This window comes from Bactrocera neohumeralis, chromosome 2 (assembly GCF_024586455.1).
Source record: "Bactrocera neohumeralis isolate Rockhampton chromosome 2, APGP_CSIRO_Bneo_wtdbg2-racon-allhic-juicebox.fasta_v2, whole genome shotgun sequence".
Classification (NCBI taxonomy): Eukaryota; Metazoa; Arthropoda; class Insecta; order Diptera; family Tephritidae; genus Bactrocera; species Bactrocera neohumeralis.
Genome location: NC_065919.1, coordinates 85,019,793 through 85,042,490, shown reverse-complemented (window position 1 = coordinate 85,042,490; position 22,698 = coordinate 85,019,793). Strand labels below are relative to the sequence as shown.

The 22,698-nt window shown below is 36.8% G+C and overlaps 1 protein-coding gene across 11 annotated transcripts in view; it reads left to right on the top strand.

Moving 5' to 3' along the window:
* The window catches only part of LOC126751710 (polypyrimidine tract-binding protein 1), a 523,263-nt gene that overhangs the window by 438,978 nt on the left and 61,587 nt on the right, over positions 1-22,698 (top strand). For all 11 annotated transcript variants that reach the window (XM_050462189.1, XM_050462191.1, XM_050462188.1 and 8 more), the window contains one exon: positions 9,905-10,173. In XM_050462189.1, coding sequence (XP_050318146.1) covers positions 9,905-10,173 — 269 coding nt within the window. The remainder of the gene's footprint in view (positions 1-9,904; positions 10,174-22,698) is intronic.

Below are 22,698 nucleotides of genomic sequence, written 5' to 3'. Positions count from 1 at the left end.
TGTTGTTGTTATTATATACTTCATTCACCTTAAATTAGGTTTTATACATTTTAGTAGTTTATTTTAAATTTATCTCAAGTTTTCTAATGAAAATGTTTAATTTTTAAGTTCGAGTACAACATTTTTACTAAAATCGTAGCATACATTTAGGCTGACTACTTAATTAATACCTTAAGTAGTTCTTATACATTTTAGTAGTTTATTTAAGATTAAGAATTATGAAAATTTTGCATTTTTATGTTCGTGTACAACATATTTACTAAAATCATGGCATACCTTTAGGCTGCCTACTTAATTAGTAATAATTTTGCCGCACTTACCTCAGCGGGCCTCGAGTTTCCGTTACAGCAATTACTGTAACTGTGGTTAAAGCTGAACACGCCACTTATTTGCTCAACCGTTACGCATAAATGTTTGCAAAGAGTGGCAAATGAAAGTGCTGACGAGCGGTGGCAGCGGCGGCAGCGTTGATCAATAATTTTTATTCATTCTGCAATTTACAATAAACAATAATAGCCCATTTACAATTATTACTTACATTTACGCATTCAAATAAGCATAAGGACGCTTTTAACTACATGTATATGTACATATATATATTTGTATGTGTGTGCGCATGAGGCTCAGCCACTTTTGCCGCAAGTTACTGTTTCATTTCCGACAGTGACTTCCGGAGCGAGCTCTTACATAATTTGCATGCGATAATGAAGCGCGCACACACACACCCACATGCTCACGCACACACATACGCGCCTTAATAGTGCGGCACGCTGTCATTGTGTGCGTATAAGCAGTTATTATTATTAAATAACAATCATACGCACCGTTGCACGGAAAAATGGGAAAATATTGTAATTTATTAATAAGTAGAGGAAGCGAAGCAGCAGCAGCAGCAAGGCAAAGGATGCCACATGCGCGCGCATTGGAGTGTGGTGTGCGGCATGGCGCTGGCCACGATGCAGCGACAATGGCCAATAAGTAACAACAACAACAGGCGGGTTCTGCGCGGCATGGCAGCTTGCCAGCGCTAGCATTGTTGACCGTTATACAGCTGCTTATTGGAATTTGCATGCGAAAGTGCATGAGCGCATGTACGTGTGTGTGTTCGTGCGCGTGTGCTTTTCAATTAATCGATTATGAAGTAGTGTGTGTGGTGGCTACAAATAAACAGACACATAATTGTTTTCTTTTGCCTTCGCTGCCGCGCTTTGCACTTGTGTCCGTCCGTGTTGCATTACAAATTGAAAAGTTTACAAAACGTAATTGAGTATCAACGCGCCCAAGCCGGCCGACCGCCTTCCTGCATCCTGCGTATGACAAAGTGCAGCTTTTAACGGTTGATGTGCAACAATATGTGGCACGTACGCGTAAAGCAAAGTGAAAACGTAGCGGCAGCAAACGTGCGATTGCAATAAATATACTGTAAGTACAACAACAACTGCAAAAAGTTGCATGTAAAGATGCGGAGTTTTAGTGCTATCGATTTATCGATTTGTTGGTGTGACGTTGTAACGGTTAATTATTTAAATGAAATTAAATATTTTTGTATAAAAGAAATCAGTGCGGCTCCAAGAAGCTTTGACAACTGTAGTGAGGTGCCGTTATTTGATATTTAGTGTCTGAAGTGTCAAGGCTTAAGAGGTTAAACTCATTTGTCAGTCAGAAAGAAGTTATTTGTTTTTGGATTTTTTTTTCAGAGAAATGTTATTATAAAACGATAAGCAATATGAACATTTATAGATATTAATGTACTTTAAAAATCGGTCACTCATTTTGAAAATTCTGGGTGCCGTTGACCTTGTTGTCGATCTACAAGAGGACTTACGAAAATAATGTCTGAAAATGAGGAAAATTTTTAGTTTAAACGTTTCGCAAATCTGCAAACTAAAAAAATATAGTATGACTATACATGAACATATGTAATAGGGTAATGTTTTTTCCCAAAATGATGGCTTCCCAAAAAAAAGGCATTTTTTTGGTATAAAAATTTTCACTTTCAGTGGCTTAAAAAATATTAATTATTATTACTAAAGATCTTATTCCATCATCATTACCTGAAAAATGTATTCAAGAAGATTGTGTGAAAGTTTCTAGTCGATCGCTTCAGACGTTTCGGAGAAATTCGGGGAAATGTGTTTAAATTCCATGGCAACGTTCGTACAAAAAACGGTCATATCTACGACACTATTTGCCGAATTAATTTAAAATTTTTTGAGGATATTCTCACAAATATATCGTCACCTAAAATGCAAAACACATATCATAAAAAATCGAAGTTCAGTTTTTTTATTGCCTATGATTCACTAAATCATATTTTATATATGTAGCACAAAATTTTCAGCTTCCGCTATCAGATAACCAATATATAACCAATAATGTAACCAGTATATAACCGATATATAACCATTTTATAACCAAAACTCAAATTTTTTTTCAATATGAGTGATTTCGATTACATTGTTTTTTCTTCGCCTATAAACTTCAGTAAAGTGATTTGGCGTTATTTTGCATTATAGGTTACGATATGTATCTATGTTTGCATATAAACCCTTAATCGATACATGTTCACCACTTAAAATATCGCAAATCAAAAATTCTCTGTGTTAAAGCATGCAGAACGGCTCAAAGCAGCTTCGAAAATAATTCCCACCTTCCGTTATGATGTGCTACATGCAAACGGCGGTGTAATAAATTAATCGATACATGCCACACCTCACTACTTGAAGCAACACAAACAAAAGCGCGGAAATATGGAGAGCGTTAAGCATGATGATATGGAAAATATATGATTAATGATAAATGCAATGAAATGATGCAAACCGTTGTAAAGGCATCCGCACAACAACACAACACACATACAAACATTCACACATTTATATGGATATGCTTCGCATTGTTCTCCATGTGCTAAAGTTAATTAATGATGACAATTTAAATTCATATCCTCAGCACACACACACACAGGCACACGCATGCAATGCAACGCATATGCGCTTTGTACTCCCGGGCGTGTTGCAAATTTATTGGTTGTTGTTACATGCATATACATGTACATTGGTATATCAATAAATAAACAAATATTTAATATAAATATATGCAGAGCTAACTGAAACAAAGCAACAGCAACTCTCTCTCTCTCTCGCTGCACTGCCAATTTGCAACATCGAATTAACTGCCGCCTACCAACTGAGGTCACTCGTTGCTTTGTTGTTGCACGCTCGGCCGTTACAGCTGGCCGCCTCTGTGCCTGCTGCATTTCCTCTTTATTATTATTGATTACAATTAAAATATTTATTCAGTACCGTGTATTAATTAACTGCCTGCCGTGTCTAATAGGTGATCGAGGTCAACCCACGTTGTTGCCGCCGTTCGGTGCGTTTTGAGTGCGAAAAATTGCGGCCGATTTTGCTAGTAATAAGAATGCTTAATAGTTGAATACCTTGCCACAGGTTTGCTATTTGAAAAAAATTTAGTTAATTTGTCCTTCAACGGAGGGAGTTAAAGGTTTGGTATCTTCTGAATATTTCTCTATTGGATTCCAGTAATCAATTATACGAGTTCTCCACTTAATGAACATTAAATTCCATATTACAACAGTGACTGATCATTTGTTTAAATTCTCTATATTGTTCTTAGAGCAAAACAAAACAGAAATCGAATTTTCCATGGAATGGCTCTCTCACAAGACTCGTCCTGCATGAGTTTGTTAGACTATATTTCCTTGCTTCCAACACATTTTACTACCCAGTTGTATTATAAAGCCACAGAGCATTTGTCATCTTCCACGTTATAGCTGAGAACCACGCATCAAACCAAGCTTACCACCAACCGAGTTGAAAAAAATCATGCCATAGCATTCCATGCGCTTAAGTTCAACTGGTCCACAATTTTACAGCAAAATTAGTCCCACACTTTGCACAGTTATACTCACACTGCTTTTAATGCAAGTTCATACGCCATGTTCTTGCAACACTTCGCCAAATACAGTTTGCGTACAGTTCGCTGCAGGTCAACGTTCCAAATTTGCTGGAAAAAATTAATGACCTGCAGTTATTGAGGAGCGAGTCAGTCGAGTGTCATCAGCGCTCGGTAAAATGAATCTGTTTTGCAAATGAAACGCCGTCGTTGTTGAAATGCTATCTCTGTTTTCGTTTTTTTTTTTTGTTGTTTTTCGTTTTTTATGCAGCCGCTCGTAATCGGTCAGTGATGCAGTTGCCTTTAGTCAAATCGGAAATTACAGTTTTTCATTAGTTCAAAGCGGAAATGAATCCGAAACGAAATTACACACAGCGAATGAGCGAATGAGGGTAAAAGACACAACACGAATGAATGTACGAAATGGTTTATCGCATCACGCTCGTCGCTTTATTTTCACGACAACTGGGTACGCTTGCGAATTTTAGGTTTTTTTTAAGTTTTTTGTTTAATTTTATTCACACATATATTTAAATACAAATTAAGTATTTGTTTTCATCTCAATTTTAATTTCAATGAAAGCAAATACTTTTTCGTTATTTTCACTTGACCTTACGGTGAAGAAATATATATATTAACAGTAATCAAAGTATTTAACCTTCAGTATTACACAAAATTCCGTTGAAATTTAGAGGAAATCCTTAAAAAGTGTTGCTGCAACCTCTAATAGACGCTCTTAATTGCCACATATTAGCGTTCGTGCTGGACTGCCAAAATGCAGCGCTCGCATCATAAATTATCCTGGAAAAAAATATGCCTAGCGTTGCCTTGAACTACATACTTATGTAACATGTGTGGCAATTACATAAATTATGCAACACTTTTCTTTTTCGTGTTTCTTCTTTATAGATTATACATCCGTATTTTCCCCTCATCAGCATTTTTCCGCAAATTTATTTGATAGTTCGACGCATTTTCCATACTTTTTTTTTGAAATTAATAATGTTCCAATTTGCTCACATTTTTGCCCCAACTTCTCATTACATTGCATTTTTATACCAAACTTTCACTTCCGATTTTTGTAGAATGTAACTTTTAGTAGTGAATTGGAATTAGAAATCAAGTGCGTAACTAGCGAAAGTTTGAAAAAGTACAAATAAAAATTTTGCATAGTTTCAGGAGAACTTATTTTGCTTCAATGTTACTGAAAATAAAATATCAAAAATACAAGTATGTGTTCTAGATTCATAGGTTCATAGAATTCCGAAGTTTACATGATAGTAAAAAATTATGTTTTATTTTTAAAGTATTTTCCAATAAGAGTGATATTACTATTTGTTAAGTAAGTTCCAATGTTTTTTATTAAATGTGATGTGCACTCTATAAAATTCGGATCTGAATATAACATCATTCAAATGCCCTAGACGACTTCTTTTGCAGGAACGAATTCAATGAACTCAATTTTCGAGTCTAATGGTGTTAAATCACAAGTTCTTGGAGGACATTCAATATCACAATTTCTTGACATAATCGAATCTCCCAAACCTTCTCGCAATAATTCGGTTGTTGCACGTGATGGATGGCATGTAGCCCGGTCTTGTTGGAACTAAATGATGTCTAGATCAACATCTTCTTTTAAGAACGGACATAAAAAGTTGGTTATCATCGATCTTAACCGCTCTCCATTGACAGTGACCAGCTTCATTTCCTAAGAAACAGACCAATGATTCCACCAGATCAGAAACCACAGCAAAATGTCAATTTAGGTGAACGTAATGACTGTTCATGAAAGATTTGTGGATTTTTTTCGCATCAGAACAGACAGCTTTGTTTATTTGCCGCAGCACTCAGGTGAAAGTGAGCATCATCGGAGAAGATGATTTTCTTAAAAAAATCGTTTTCGTTTTGAAGTTGTTCCAAGGCAAAACTTATGACATTTACTGTGGTCCAATGGCTTTAGTTCTTAATTAAGAACAATTGTATATCGAAGCAAGCCCAAATCCTTTCTCAAACTCCACTAGGTTGAGGTTTGAGATAATCCCAATTCTTAAAAATGTCTTGAAATCGGCGATTTGCGGTCTTCAGTAACATTTGCCTGAACGGCAGCAATATTTTCATTACTTCGAGCAGTTGTTTGTCTTATTGGCACTTATCTTCAAAATTTTCAAGAACTCGACGAATAGCGAGCACAGGTGGACGATTATTATAGCAAAAAAATGGCAAAAGCGCACGAAAAGATGCAATTGGGGAACAATAATTTAGATAAAAAGATTTAATAATTTGTAAATCTTAATTCTTGCGTATATCTTTCCATGATGTAATTGTATACATTACTGAATACAAGGAAAATATTACAGATTATGACATATTAAAAATCGCCGAAACGGCACTTAGAAATCATATCATCGCTATTGGAAAAATCGGTAAAACAATGATTCCCTTTCTATTCCGAAAATAAAGCGATGCATTTTTGACAAGAATCTCAAAAACTGTTCGAAGAAGTATAATGTACACTAACTCATTTATAACTGTCCTTAAAACAGCCAAAAAAAGGCAGTGTGGCGAATCGAACAAGCAACTGGTATAAATAAAAGAAACTGGTATAATAAAGTAGAATATGTTGATATAAATTAAATACCACTTCAATGACATATTTCTCAATGAGTTATTTTCCAAATACACGACATTGTTGAGAAGAGCAGAGTTCGAATCTAACTAGCATAGCAGTGGCGAAGCGAAGACAGCAACACACGGGTCACTTAACTTATCAAACTTAAGTGCGCCCACAATAGAGCTTAAGTTATCAACCTAGAGTTCTTTAATCGCTACATTAGCGAGAAATAAACTGAAGAAGCACAAATAAGAACTACGAAAATGTAAATGTAAAATCTGTCTTCCACCAGTTGAGCGCATTTAATGAATTATTTTCCTTGCGGTTGTGGGACGCTCGCAAATCGCATGAAAAATCTGTATTTTCAATTAAAAATTTGCCGCAGAAATGCAACAGGCGAGTGGAAAGAGGATTAAGCGTAGCAAGAGAGGCTCGCAGAAAGTGGGTCGCAACGATGGCAGGCAGACAATGCCTTAGAGTGGAGGGAGTAAACAAGCAATTTCATGCAAACGACTATCTGATAAATACACAGCAAATGCACGAATACATACAATAAAAATAGCTTCAATTATTTATGTATAAAAAATAGGTGCCTGCATACAGACATACATTTGTAAGAAAAAAATTACGAGTTAAATGTTCGCTTGTGTAACCTGAGGCTTATTTCAACGTAATAATTGCAATTGGCGATTAAATTTTTTGTATTTTTTATTTCTTTTTTTTCTGTCGCTTTTAAATTTGATGTGTGTCTTTAATGTTATTTTTTTATGCTTTTTGTTCTAGGAATTTTAAGTGGCTTAGCAGTAAAGCTAATTTCAGGTCGTAATTATTTCACAGTTTTTTTAACTAATATTGTGTAGTCGAAAAAGTATTTTCGTATTTCTTAAAATACTACACTATATGTTATGACACAATGTGAGTGGCAGCTCCGAAGATATACGACTGCAACGATTATATTAAAATAGTGCATATGAGCAAACGTATGTACATACACACATAAACCTACATTGAGTGCTACGCAAGTGTAGCTTGTGGCGACAGCTGCCGACGCGTCCAAATATTTCCAACGAAATAAAGATAAACCCATTTGTCCTGCCAACATTTTTTGGGCTGCGAGATTGCTGCCGGCGACGCCACACAGCGCCGGCTAAATCTCCTTTTTTATTTTGTATATTTTTTTATTTATTTATTTTTTGTATTGTTATTTTTCACACCAGTGTTGTTTTCTTTGTCACTTTGGCGCCCAGCACATTAAATTCGGTTGTGTATTTAAGCGCATGCAGATTCAAGCGACCACACATACATGAATACGTATAAACATTAATGTTTGTAACGCTATTTGCGTCTGTGGCTGGGAAAATAAGCCGGAAGCACAGCTTTTAGGCTCGTCGATTTTTGTCGCGCTCACATGCACCTCCATCATATACATATGTATGTGTGTGCGTGTATTTTGGTACGCAAAAACTGAAAAATATAAATCAAAACAAAATCAAAAAATGTTTAATGTTCTCACAGTGTTGCCACATTATTGTGAAAAATTACGTAATGAAAGGATTTTATGTATTAAAAGCTGACAAGAATTTAAATTGAGTGGCATTAAGTCAGTTATAATTTTTATGCTTGTGAATTTCCGGTTATACAGTTATAACGTCGGGTATATATACTATACTATACGCTCGGTAGTAAGTTTTCCAGTATAAGAATATTTTTTTACCTCTTTTTTCTATACGAAATGAACCTGGGAAGCTTCGATGCAGTCGAAGTTAATGCTTTTGCTTCTTTTCTTCATATTTGTATCAAATAAAATGTGTATGGCAGCACTGCTTACAAATATTTGCACACAAGTGTACATGATATATGTATATATATAGTATGAGCTTATGAGCACCTATGCATTAGCAATTTACCCACAAACTCCTCACACACACACACACACATGCGCACACTCGCATTCGCTGTCACTCGTAAATGCCGAGTAACCTTTCAGCGTAATCCCATGCAAATGCACCTGTCTGTTCGCTCGTTCTCGCTTTGCCGTCGGCCGACTGGTTAACTCTCATTGAGTGACTAAGTGTCTGGCTGACTAACGGACTAACGCACTTGACTAGTTGACTAACTGTCGAGTGGCCGAGGCCGGCCATTCAGGCTGTGCCACCGTGTCGCTATTGTCTGTTGCAAAAGTTCACGCCAGCACAGTGGTCGCGTTGCATGAAAATGTGGCAATTGTTATAATTTCTCACCAACTGCCGCTTCACACTGCTTGTGGTACGCTTGTTATTGTTGTGTTTGTGTGTTAGTATTTATTTGTTGTATTGTTGTTGTGCTGTTGTCACCATTGTTAGTTTTTGTGCATAAATAAATTGTTGCAACATTGTACAAATAGCGGCGGATTAAAGTATTTACCCCAGTGAGTGCAACATCCTCTTACAGACACCCACACACACACACCTATACAAACACACATTTGCGCTCATAAAATTTGCCCAAAATAGCTTGTGCAATATCCTTACTTATGTCGTCGTTTGCCACACTCGCACACATACATGCAACATGCCACTTGTCGGCATCTATTTTTGCAGCTGTTTGCCGCACAACAACGTTGATGTGCAACATTTCAGGGATTTCCTTGCTGACGTCTGAAGTGGCTTAAATTTTTTATAAACATAAAGTATGTCTTGTGGCACGAGCTTTCTGCCTGCCGTAATGTGCCACAGTGCTTTGCATGGGTGCAGCGCGGCAGCCACAAGTGCTGTGAACAGGAGCTACTTGCCAAGCCAACCAGCGTGTTGCATGGGGAATTTAGTCGTAAAATGTGTGGCATTTACCACTGCATTTGTGGCACGTCACCCAGCCATTTGCTGCAGCTCTCATTTGCCACATCTGCATACACACGCATACATATGGGCTCGCATGCCTCATATGCACGGCGTTTTTATGTGCCACCAGAGATGTGGCACTAGCATGGATGACGCATTTTTTAGTGTGTGCGTGTGTGTGTGTGTGGCAAGGTACGAAAAAGTTTATTGCCGACATAAAAATGTACTTTTTGGTAACAGTAACGCCTCACACATACACACACAAGCTTATATATACATATATTACATACATACACACACACACACATATATACATATATATATGCATATGTGGATATGTACAAGCGCGTTATAAAGTTTGATTACCCTCATTCAAATATACCGTTAATTAGCTGCCGCTTGCAGGTGAGAATCGCACTTAAAGTGTTTAAAAGTGCGGCAAGCCATCCCTGCACCCACCATTCTTCTTACCGCTCTGAATGCTTAATTGTATATGTATTACACATTTAATAATTATTTCCGAAAAAATAATTTATTTTTGTAATATTTTGACTATTTCTAGGCAAACCATCAAAAGTCATCCACTTGCGTAACATTCCAATTGAGTCCAGCGAAGCAGATGTCATCTCACTAGGTGTACCGTTCGGTCGCGTCACAAATGTGCTCGTCTTGAAAGGCAAAAATCAAGCTTTCCTCGAAATGGCTGACGAAGTATCCGCGACATCTATGGTCTCATGCTATACCGTTACACCGCCACATATGCACGGACGCATGGTTTATGTACAGTTCTCCAATCATCGCGAATTGAAGACAGACCAGAGTCACAACAATGTGAGTACCCAATGAAAATCTAATTTTATTTGATAAAAAGTTTTTTTCGGATTTAAGATAATCTTAAGCAGAAAAAACGTTCTTGTTGTCAGTCGCCAGAAAAACTGAGGTTCTGCTGAATGAAGCTTTTTTGGGGGTCTTCTTTAAGATCCCATATTGACAAATTGAATCAAGGGAACCCAAATTTTTTTCAATAAAAATCCCAACCCATCCAAAAAGTGAATATGAGGATGCTACTTTTCGAGATTCTCTACTTTTTTTTAAGGCAAAAACACAGAAATTTCATATTTAAAGTGGAATGTTTATTATTATACGAAAGAACTTTCTTTAGCATTTATTTTTCGAAAATAATCTCTTTCAAATGTTGACCACGACTATGTCTCAGATGGCTGCTCTTTGTCCCAAATGCGGCAACTTTACTTATTTACAAACCCATTGAGCCAGAAATGGGCTTCATCGCTGAACAAAAATAGGCTTGAAAACGTTGAATCTTCCTCGAACTTTTCAAGAGCCCACAGAGCGAAGCGTTGTCGCTTGGTCGAGGGTCTTCAGTTCTTGCACAAGTTGTATTTTGTACGCTTTCTTATTCTTCTTTCTTATTTGTTTAAAGTTTTAAGTCGATCCAGCAATTCGTATTGCATTTGTAAGAATCTAATAACTTAGTTTAAACGACTCCCAAAACTTCAAACGCTTTCTCTCGAAACGCTATATTCCGAGTCGTTGAAGAAAATTTCTTCCAAAACGACTAGGCCGATCGAAATTTATATATATACTTCGTCCTTGAATATATATGTTAGATAAATATGAAAGACATGAATGCTTCGATGCTTCGATGATTGGGCCACAATAAAGTATAAATTAATAAAAAATACTTTTTTTAGAAACCGACATTTTGTCAAAAACGAATAACTTGACTAGTCCTTCAATCTTTACCTAAGAATCCATCTATCGTAATACTAAATTTCTTTGGAGTGAAGATAAGTTAAGCAGAAACGACTGCCTCGCTGTCAGACACCTTTTTTTGAAGACCGCATATTGGCATTTTGGATCAATGGAATTCAAAATTTTTTCGTCAACAAACATCACTAAATTCCCATTTTATTCTGACTGGCAAGTGGACATACATATAACTTCTTAATAGACACCTTTGTTGTTGTTTTTGTAACGGTTATCTAGTCCACGTTAGTGTGGTAAGTTTCAGATAAGTTGTCATCCAACGATAGACACAGAAAATATGCTGTTTAAACGAGGTTGACCTTAGGGAGAGGGTCGTCAATTTGTAGGGGTAGCTGGGCATGCAAAGAGGTGGTTAGAGTCATGCGAGAACTAGCTGCATGCTGGACATATATTTGGTATATTGGGGTCGATTCTGGATTAGAGCTTAAGCTGCTACAGTATACAGGTATTCGTTGTCTGCCATGGGTAGTGGTTTGACTCCCAAGTGCGCCATACACAAAGAGGGAGTCGGTGAAGGTGTTTATGGCTCCACTGTGATGCATGTCTGAAGTTAATTGCGTCCGAAGTCTGATCGGCGTATTGTTTTATGTCGTCGCCGTAGTTAAGGAAAGACCTCTTGATGTTCCTAGAAAGCGCTTCCGCATCAAGCAGGCGGCTGAAGAGATGCTTTCTACGAAAACACCCCAGCAGCAAATACTTAGAGATGAGTTCATTATGCTCATTAACTGGAAGCATGCTCTTTCCCTTTTGTCGACATCGCTCAACTCGGGAAAATATCCATTTGCATGTTTTGCTACTTTAAATTTGTTAATTAATTTAATTTTGTTTGTTAATTTAACGAGTGTTCTTTTGGCACTCGCTTAACAGCGGGCAGAACATGATACCCCTTTCTCTATTACTGTTTTCATTGTGATATCCAAGCATAATTAGCTCTTTAAATAAATATTTTCACAATTATTTGCACACAAATGTATGCTTCCACACACACACACACCCAACTGTGGTAAATAGTAAATAATGCAAATGAAAATTCATGCAAACACGAAATTCATATTCTATGAATGCCATTTAATTTAAATATCCCAATTCAGCCCAAATATCGTTGAAACCATAATTGAGAGTGTTTGCGCTGCATGACGTCATTTGTTAACCAAAACAACAACAAAGCTGGCATTTGTGTCCTGGTCCCTCGGTTGTTTGCCAAAAGCACCGCAAAAGGTGGCAAACTCGACACTTTTTAATTAATCACAATTTGTAACAAATTATACCCGAAGCATTCGCTAAATCACGCACGGATTCCACACATACACACACACAACACACACGCACCTGCATATGCCTGGAATCTAACGCTTTATTGTACGTGCCACACATTGTTGAAATTCAAAATTTTCGGTCGTTATTTGGGTTTCAACCCTCGAAATGTCGCCGTAATTTGGAATTTAAGCCAACACGTTTTGAAATGCTCGCCTGGAATTAAAACAAATGCTGCGCTGTTTGTTGTATTTGCGTAGAGCCGCACACGTTGGTGCGCGCTTTACTGCATGATTTTGTTGCTGTTGCCTGCTTGTCACCTGCCTGTGCTTGCAGCTTAGAGGTCAAAGGATATCTAGCCAAGCGCTGTAAGTTGGGTGTCGGAGGTGTCTGCTAAGACGCCGCAATAGGCCAGTAAGTCAGTCACGCAACAACCTGCTGTCAGGCAGACACTGACAGACGGTCCGTCAGTCAGCCAGTGTGGGCTTCAAAGTGTTTTTGTTTGTAAATATGTGTACAGATATATTTTAATGTGTGAACCCACATGAATGGCAGCCTCCTCTTAATTTGTTGGTGCGCTGCGGCTTTGCTTGAATGAATTAGTATGTGTGAGTTGTCGTTTCAAGGAGAAGAGCAAATGACAGTCTGCTACATGCCACTGATTGCTCATTGTTATTTGCTGTCCATTTTTCGTCTCACCACGACATGACCTAAGTCAGATATGAATTACATATTTCCAATTCTATATAACTAAAACGGATGTGGCAAAGTTTTGTAGTTATTGTATTTTAGGTAGTATTATAAAATATTTCTGAAAAAAATGCATTAATTAAAAATTGAATGAAATTGATGGAAAATTTAAAAATTAAACCTCATTTTAAGCTTTTTGAGCTTTCGACTAAGCTCTGAACTTTCCTATAAGCTTTCACAGTAGGAATATCAGAACCCGCTAACTGCGTTACTGTTACAAATTACTAAGTACACTTCAGTTTAAGCTTTTGAGCTTTCACCTAAGCTTTGAATTTTCCTAAAAGCTTTTACAGTAGGAATATCAGAACCCGGTAACTTTGTTACTATTACAAAGTGCTAAATACAGTTCAGTTAAAGCTCTGGAGCTTTCGCCTAAGCTTTGGATTTTACTATAAGCTTTCGCAGTAGGAATATTGGTAACTGAAAATGCATTACTATTACAATTTCCACTATGTATAGTACCATTTAAGCTTTTGAGCTTTTAAGTAAACTCTGCATTTTATTACAAAGCTTTTGAGCTTTCACCTAAGCTTTGGATTTTCCTAAGAACCTTCACAGTAGTAATATTAGTATCCAAAAATGCATTACTGTTACAATTTCCACTATGTATACTGCCATTTAACCTATTGAGCTTTTAAGTGAACTTTGCATTTTCTTACACCCTGCCATTATTGAGATAGAAGAACAGGCTGAATTCATTACTGGTTAGGAAAATGGAGGCTAAATCTGAAACCAATAAATATTCTCCCAACTGAGAATATATATATTGTTCGGTTCTCCTGCTATAGCTATTGCTTAATTATCATTGCAGTTAGCCCTATTTCGTCTATATTCTATAGGGCAAGAAACGCTCATATCCTCTGAAATAAAGTCATTAAAAAGTATTTCTCGTCAATTAATTATTAAAAGTCTGTTAATTATTAACAATGAAATTTTCAGAATAGTCATCAGTATTTCATAAGTTATATTGTTGCAACCGATATCAAAAATTCACCATTAACTAATGACGCTGTGAAAACTATCAGCTGTTGCTCGCAATCACTCTCGTATTTTCGCACCGAACATTTCGAGAGCGTTTATTTATGTGTGCGCCGTCATGAGCATTCACTTGCTGTTGCTTCACTTGTTGAGTGTAAGCGGTGAAAATATCACACGATAATTACAAATGGCATTCCCAAATACCATTTACCTGCACTATTATCACGCTGCTCTGCTCGTTTGTCCTTCGAAAGCGTTGAAACGATACCAATGCGAAGCGTTAGGCCATCACCATCACCCACACTTCTACCAAAAGCGTATAAGATATCAGCGCCTGCATGTAGGCAACACCTTGCATCGGTGAATTTCTAATAATGTGTATATTGTTTATTTGCCTTGTGTTCAGCTGCCAATTACGCCGATTACACAAATTGTATTATAACAATGAGGGACAATGGGTAAATATATTTGCATATTAACTGCCTACATATGTATATAGAAAATGGTAGTTACATTGCATATATACCTATGTGGAGCACTTAATGTGGGTACCGACATAAAGTTTGCATACATTAAGGCTTCGGGCGCTGTTGTCTTGTCACACGACTCTAGTCTGTTGCATGTCATCACGAGGCAGTTGCTGTTCGCGTACTTGTTAATGCAGCTAATTCTTAGGGCATATGCATGCCAATAATGTATTTATATAAGTAGTATAGTTAGTTACAACAACAAGAACTACATATGGAACAGTAAGTTCTGTTGGCGTCTGCTATTGAGGTTATCAGCACTGAATTGAGCAAAGGCAAGTGCTCGTTAGTATTGAACGTTGAAGTTTTTCGCTTGTGACTTTATCTTCATGTGTGTCGATTATATAAAAATAGACTTGTGAATTTTCATATATGTAGACTATAAAACCGTTATTTACTGTAATTTCAAGTATTTGTTTCACGGCTTTGATAAATGTATAAACTTGTATGTCTTTGCGCCAAAAAGTAGGCACAATTTTTTTTTAATCCTGAAATATCTATGTACAAAAGTTCTATTTCATTATAGTCATGATTATATCAAACTAAAATTAGTTTTTATAGCCTCAACAGGGTATATTGAGTTTGTTCCGAAATTTGTTTCACCGAGCATTGTCCTTCTGCCTATATGTATATAACCGAACAAGTCACTCACCTTTGAGATATCGATCAGAAATTTTGCACACGACCTTTTTTTCCTCAAAGAGCTGTTCATATGTCGGAATCGTGGATATCGGACAACTGTAGCATATAGCTGTCATACAAATCGAGCGATTAAAATCAAATTATTATATGCAAAACTTCTTCACTGGCCGATATATGTATCTTCACGAAATTCAGCACAGACTATTATCTAACGCTGCGCTACAATATCCTAAGATATTATTCGAATCGGATCTCTATAGCATATAGCTGCCATACAAACGGACCGATCAAAATCAAGTTACTGTAAGGAACACTTTTTTAATTAAACAGATATCTTCATGACCTTTGGAACAGATTCTTGTGTAAGGCAACGCTACAATTTATTATATATTATTTACATAATATTGTGTAGATCGGCTAACTCTAAAGTGATATTTCAGGAAATTAAAAAAAAAAACATTGCCTGTTTTTTGGCGCAAAGACACAAAAATTTAAACCTGATGACCCAGGTCTTGTTTTTAAACAGCTTTCACATATTCCTATTTAAGCAAAAAATACAGTGTATGCTCAATAAAAGGGCTGCCTGTGAACCCAGAAGCCGCCAGCATTCTCGCCGCCTGGTTATTTTTATGATCACCTATGACTGGACTAATTTCATGAAATTTTCATTGGGTTTTGTTTTTCATATTAAATTTACGCTATACAAACACGAAAATACATGTTTGATATCAAATACATTTCGAATTAACTCATGCTGATTACAGTACATTACTTTGAAGAGCTTTTAAAAAAATTCACATTACAAGCATTATTTATTCAAGAGATAATTAGTCAAACCCGCATATGTGTATGTGGACATAGACTGTTGCCCATATATTTGTAAGCTGAATTAAGCTTGTAATCCGCTTTTGCCACTCCTCCCATGGCGCACACACACACATGTGTACACGAATGTAGTAAAAAGCTTTGCTTGCTTTCCATTCCATTTGTATTTGTATTTGTCTGCTGCTCAATGCTCGCACGCTTATCCACACTCGTACAAGCATATATTTTTGCGTTGAACCCTTTTAACCCTTTCAGCTAGTGCTTCGTCTACCGATTGCTGTTGTGGCAGCTCAAAAATTAATTTATCAAAATTACCCACAAAAACAATCACACGTCACATTTGATCCCTAAAAACAGTCGCAACAGCTCGAAATCCCCAACTAACGCACACATACACACACACATATACCACGTTAGCGCACATACGCTCGACAATAAGTAAAACAACAAACAAATTTATATTGTTCTTGTACTTTGGTTTGTCGCTACCTGTCTCCCGGCTGCTTCACCTTTTGCCATTAGTGCCCATCACAGGCTGAAGCACTCGCCACCCCTCCGCCGCGCACTGCCGAAATGGTTCAGTCATCACCGCCTCACTTATCCTTCAATCTCGACCGCAGCTGCATTCATCTTCATTCATTTCTTCAGCAATCTCCAGTCGGAATCTGTGAACTCGGCAGCGTCTTCGGCGCATCCACTTTTGGCAGCAGAAATCCTCGGAAATCCATCTGCTCGCAGCCGCCAGTGCGCCAACTGTCTTCGCAATTCACTGAGTGTTTCGCCACACACACACAGAGACATACACTTGAGCACTTTTAAGCATGTGTGTGTGTGTGATTGTTCAAGTCTTCACGTGACATATTGCTTGCTTCAGTTGTGCGCTTCTTTTACATTCTTTTTGGTCCCAGCGTACATGTATGAATATTTATTTTTATATCTCTTTGTTGTTTTTGCAGTTGTTTTTTTCTACTACTTTCTGCTACCGAAATAGCTAGCAAAAGAAATGTCAGCCCAAACAAGCTGCGCCACAAGAATAGCTGGCAGTCAGGGGAGCTCCGATGGTTTGCTTGCTTTGTGTTCGTATGTGTCAGCAATAGTGGTAGTTGTTGTTGTTGCCAACATTGCTTAGCTGATTTGCTTGCTTTCACTGCTATTGTTGTGCTGTGCCGACATGTCTTTGTCAGTGCGTGTTTGTGTGTGTGTGTGTCTCGGTGTGCTTGAACAGATGATTGCAAAATCCTGTTCTATGAGGGTTAAATCCCCGAAGGTATATGAGAAATATTCGTAATGCACACACCTTGAACGAGAAGTAGTTGGAAATTGGAACGATGCACACATGGAATTGTTAAAGATGTGTTTGTGTGTCACATATGTATTTTTATATGGTATTTGTGCAAGCGGAAACGCAATCTAACAAATATTTATCGAAATTTAAACAAGAAAATGCTTGCAGTGAAAATATTGCAAACATTGGGGAAACTGCAGGCAATTGGAATTATATAATATTTTTTAAGCCATGCATGTAATAGCAGATGATTTTATTAGTCCTTTTTTAATAGTTCTTTAAGATTGTTTAAATTATAAATGTATGTAAATATTTCAAATAAGGTGGCATCACCATTAAATCATATTGTATTTTTATTTTATTTTGCAAAACCCTTTTTTTACATCTCACCATATGTGTTTTCTTTTATTTCTTCGAAAAATATGCATTTAAATATTTTGAAAGAGTGGCAACCCTATAACAATTTTTCACGAAACTTTTTTTACTTAAGATAACGTAAATCCGTTTTGCCATATTAAAAATGTTACAAAACAATTTTTATATATTTCAAATAGGGTGGCATCAGCATAAAATCATATTTTATTTATATTATATTTTTACATAGCACTCCTCTGATGTGCTCACAATTTTTTTGTTTCTTTTCTTTCTTCTAAAGGTATGCATTCAATTATTAAATATTAAAGTGTGGCAACCCTCAACATTTTTTCGTTAAATTTTTTTTATTTTATGATGCCTAAAAACCATTTCGCCATATACTAAAACATTTAAAAAATTTATTGTAGGTTTTAAATCAGGTGGCATCATCATAAAGTAATATGTAGTATATTATTTTTTTATATACTTTACAAAACACGTCTTTCATGTGCTCGCTACATATTTTATATATGTTTCGTTCAAAAAATATGCATTTAAATATTTTAAAAGTGTGGCAACCCTGAAAAGTTTTTCATGAATTTTCTTTTATATTTTAATTCTTTTAATTTTTTTTTCTACCAAAATTTGATAAATATGCCAAACTTCTTCCAACTCATATTTAAACTCAAGCGTCTGAAGACCTTTAAGCTCTGTAGGTGCCAAAAACCAATTACACAATTTCCACCATTAAATATTATATAAATTTAAGGAAAATAGAATGATTCCATAAACTTTTTACGATATTTGAAAATATTTCAAAAACTTTTTTCTATTTCAAATCAGGTGGCAACATAACTAAATACAAATTTTATGGAAAATAAAATTATTCCGCAAATTAATATTTAAAGCCGAATGACAACTTGCCAAAAAAGTGTTTCTGTTTTTTGTTTGAGAGTACTATCTTTTCTTGAACTCAGAATACTAGAATATACCATACTTTTTATGACACGGAACTTATGTAGCTCAAAATCTATAAATAACGAAAATCTGTTTCAACTCAGACGTGGTAGACGTCGATTTTAAATTGCCAAATAAATAAACGTAATCCAATAATGAGTTGTACTCACACTGAGTTTTATTGGGGAAAAAGAGCATATATCTAGGCGCATTACTTTTATCCAGACATTAACGAGCCATTTTGAATTATTTGTCACCTTTTGTATTGGAGAAAGTTTAACAAGCATTAACAGTCCAAATTTAAATAAAGCAAATGCGCCATAAACCTAAATCAACAGACCAATACACATAAATAAATCCTTAATTCCTATGAGCAACACACAGCACTAGCCTGGTAATGTGCTATTTGCCATTTCGGTCATATGGTATTGTCGGCTTTTCTTCACACTTCTATTTAGTTTTTGTTATTTTTTGGTTTTTTTTCTTTCTATTTTTCTCTGATTTCTTAGTACTTTTGTTTTTGTTTTTTGTTTTATTTTTCTTCTGCACTTTTGTGGCTAATATTCCTTGTTAGCTGGCTTATTTTGTGCTCAGGCACCTCTCATTCTATTCGAAATTCGCTGTTCGCTGCACGTAGTAACGGTAATTGAAATCCATTTGCACACGTCACACCAATCGATGACTCGGAATACGATGGAAAGGTGAAAAAATCGAAGAGCAGCCAGCAAAAACAATAAGAATATACAGAGATTGTTTTGTGTGTGTGTGTGTTTACAAATATATACCGTTAGAAGTAAGCTTAACTTATGCTTGCGCAACGTCAGCGCACAACAAAAACAATGCGCCGATACCTGTATGTTGAGAAATGTGAGCTAGATGCCACAAATCTTCACGCAACACTCGAAGGAGCTGGCGCCGCTGCGGCGAAGAAGAACAAGCGAATGTGGAAAAGCCAGAAAACCACCGGTCCGTCACCACCGCCGCCGTGGCACATACGCCTGGCGCGCACTTCAGCAGCAATCAGCGGCCAAAGTGTATCGACAAGCACAGCAACAACAACAACAACAACGTGAAAGCATCTTGTTGATTTGCGCTTAGCGCCGAACAATACACGGGCTGCGAAAGAAAAATATCAAGAAAATAAGTTAAACAACAACAAAAGACAAACAAAAGCAAAGGCGAAAACAACAACAAAACCAAATAACACAAGATTAAGCTGGCTTGTAAGCGCACGGCGAGCGGCGAGCGCAGGCAACAAGCAACGCCAGTCTGGCAAGCCAGTGACTCACATACACATGCATGTGCATGCATATGTGTGTGCGTATGTGTGCGCCGAGTACTAATACATCAGCGCAAATCCTTTAACCTCTTTCGTGCTTTCGGTGCTTTTGTTTTTGTTTGAAATTTTCGTTGGCTTATTTGTTTGGCACTTCGGTTGGTCTTCTTTTCTTTTTATTATTTTTATAATATTGAATTTGCGCTGCTTACGCCACCTCCTGGCTGCCTCGCTGCCTGGCTGGCTGATACGGTTACGCGTTGATGGTATAACGGTAAAGCTTTTTACGCCAAATAAACACAAGCGCAAACTTTGGCGCGCACATACACACACTTACTCTTATGTTCATATGCATGTATGTGTGTGTGTGTGTGACGCGGCGCGCACGTTGGCTCACAAGGTGACTCACGCGTGCTGGCGCTCACACACATAAATCAGCAAAGTGCCTTATAATCCTGCAAATGGACAGGATACATGATGCCATTTGTTTGCACATACATATGTATATGGTATATGTATGCATGTGTGTGTGCGTGCGTGCGTGCGTGCGCTGTTGCTGCAAATCTTTTCTCGCCTTGTTAGATTGAAATAAAGTAGAAAATTAAATAAACACGCTGCTTACGTATGCTCCGCCAGAGATAATATTATTAGCGCAAATCAAACAACACATGCAACAACAACAACAACAGCAACACATGTAACAACAACAACAATATATGTATGTAGGCAAGTAAGGAAAAGCCAGCAAGGATTCATAGGAGACACGTTGTGCCAGTGCTGCGTATGCGCCTACAAGTATGCATTGATTTTTGTTTTCTTCATTGTTCCTTCCTGCTCGTGTTGACGTATCGCTTTAGCTGTGTTATAATTGTTATTGTAGCGCCTTTATTTGCACGTTTGTTGCTGTCTTCAAGCCACGTTCGTGTGCTTTGCCGCCTTTAATCCGTTGCTAATAATAGTAATCCTTTTTGCGGTTTAATCGCTTGTCGTTTCTTCGCGCTTATTTGCTTAACTTTTGCGCCAATTTAGCAGTTGACGTGTTCTATATCTTGCACAGCATACAGTTGTGTGCCGATTTTGTCTTATTGTAGCTGTTGCAAGTAGTGTTGCAAAGGCTGCTGACAAGCATTAGTTGCATGTCAACATATTCGTCTGGCAGGATTAACAATTCAATTAAGCTTACAGGCGAATTAACACCAAGACACGCGCTACCTAGCAGATTTTGATATTTGATCGGCTATATGTACATATGTACATGAGTGGTATATATAATATATGGACTATATATTAAAATGCCTACATACTAAATTGTAACTGCATGCCAATTGATTGATTCTTGGCTTAAATGTTTGGAAACTTAGGAGCTCTTTAATCCTTTTTAGCGAAAAGTTTTACCTAATACCTCTTGTTTCAATCTTATACAACCGTCAAGTTTCAGTCAACTTTATACGATAGATATGCTACGATCTTCCAATTTTGAAAAAGAAATTTCATTTATTTTTTCGAAGATCTGACTTTAACTCTTTAGAATAACTGTTATACATGCTAGACCATAAAATCTTATACACCACTAAAACAAGAAGGAAAAGTGAATAAAATCGATATTTTTACTTTTCCACGTACTTGCATGCTATAGGTTTTCGAGGTTCTTTCAAATTTAATGAGGAATGTTTATGATCATTCGAAAAAACATTCTTTCCCATTTATTTTTTTGAAGATTATCTCTTTCAAATGTTGGCCGTAGCTACGTCTCAGATGGTCCATCCGTTGAGTCTCATTTTCGATGACGTTCGAGTATTTCGACTGGTAGCTGACGAATGACGCGCATGATGTTTAGCTCCAAGGCCTGATTCGAATTTTGACAGAAGTAACTCTACTTGGATCACACGTTATAAATAATAAGAAATTGTTTCAATATCTCTAACTTCGAACTTCGAAGACACATTTTTCGACTCTAGCGGCTGACTTCGAAAAACGCAGTATTTTTTTTACTTATGACTCAATCTGTCATTTCTTTGGTTCAACATGCAAAAAGTCGTTTTTGCCATATAGTGTAATATACTAAAGACTTGGAAGCGTAGAACATTATCTTCCTCTCTTTATTATAAGACGGGCGAACTCACGGTTTGACGAATGCTTTTGAGTAGCATAAAAAAGTTACAAAAAAAAGAACAACATGAAGTTGAATGATAGAAGATTTATAAGGTGGACTCCAAAGTAAACAGGACTTTTTGAATCTAGCGCCCCTGGTGGCGCCATCTACATATATGTCGACTGGTGTGTTAGAATCTGCTATTTTTATCGATTGTTCAGTGACATTCATTTCATTTCGTGACATTTTATTGATTGGAAGTGAAGTTATTGCGTTTCAAGTGTCAGTATGTTTTTGTTATCGGTGCGAAAATGAGCTTCGAACAAAGAGCCAACAATAAATTTTGTTTTAAAAGTGGTAAAACTTTTACCGAAACGTTTCAATTGATGAAACAAGTTTATGGCGATGATTGCCTATCCCGTAGCAGAGAGCACGAGTGGTTTCAACGTTTTCAAAGTGGTCGTGAGGACATAAAAGACGATCAACTGTGCGTGAATTCATCAAAACTCAGCCGAAATCATTATTGAAATTCATGGAAATGGAATTAAACATCTCCAAAACATCGATTTTTCGCATTTTGACCGAAAATTTGGGCTTACGAAAGGTCTGTGCACGGTTTGTTCCGCAC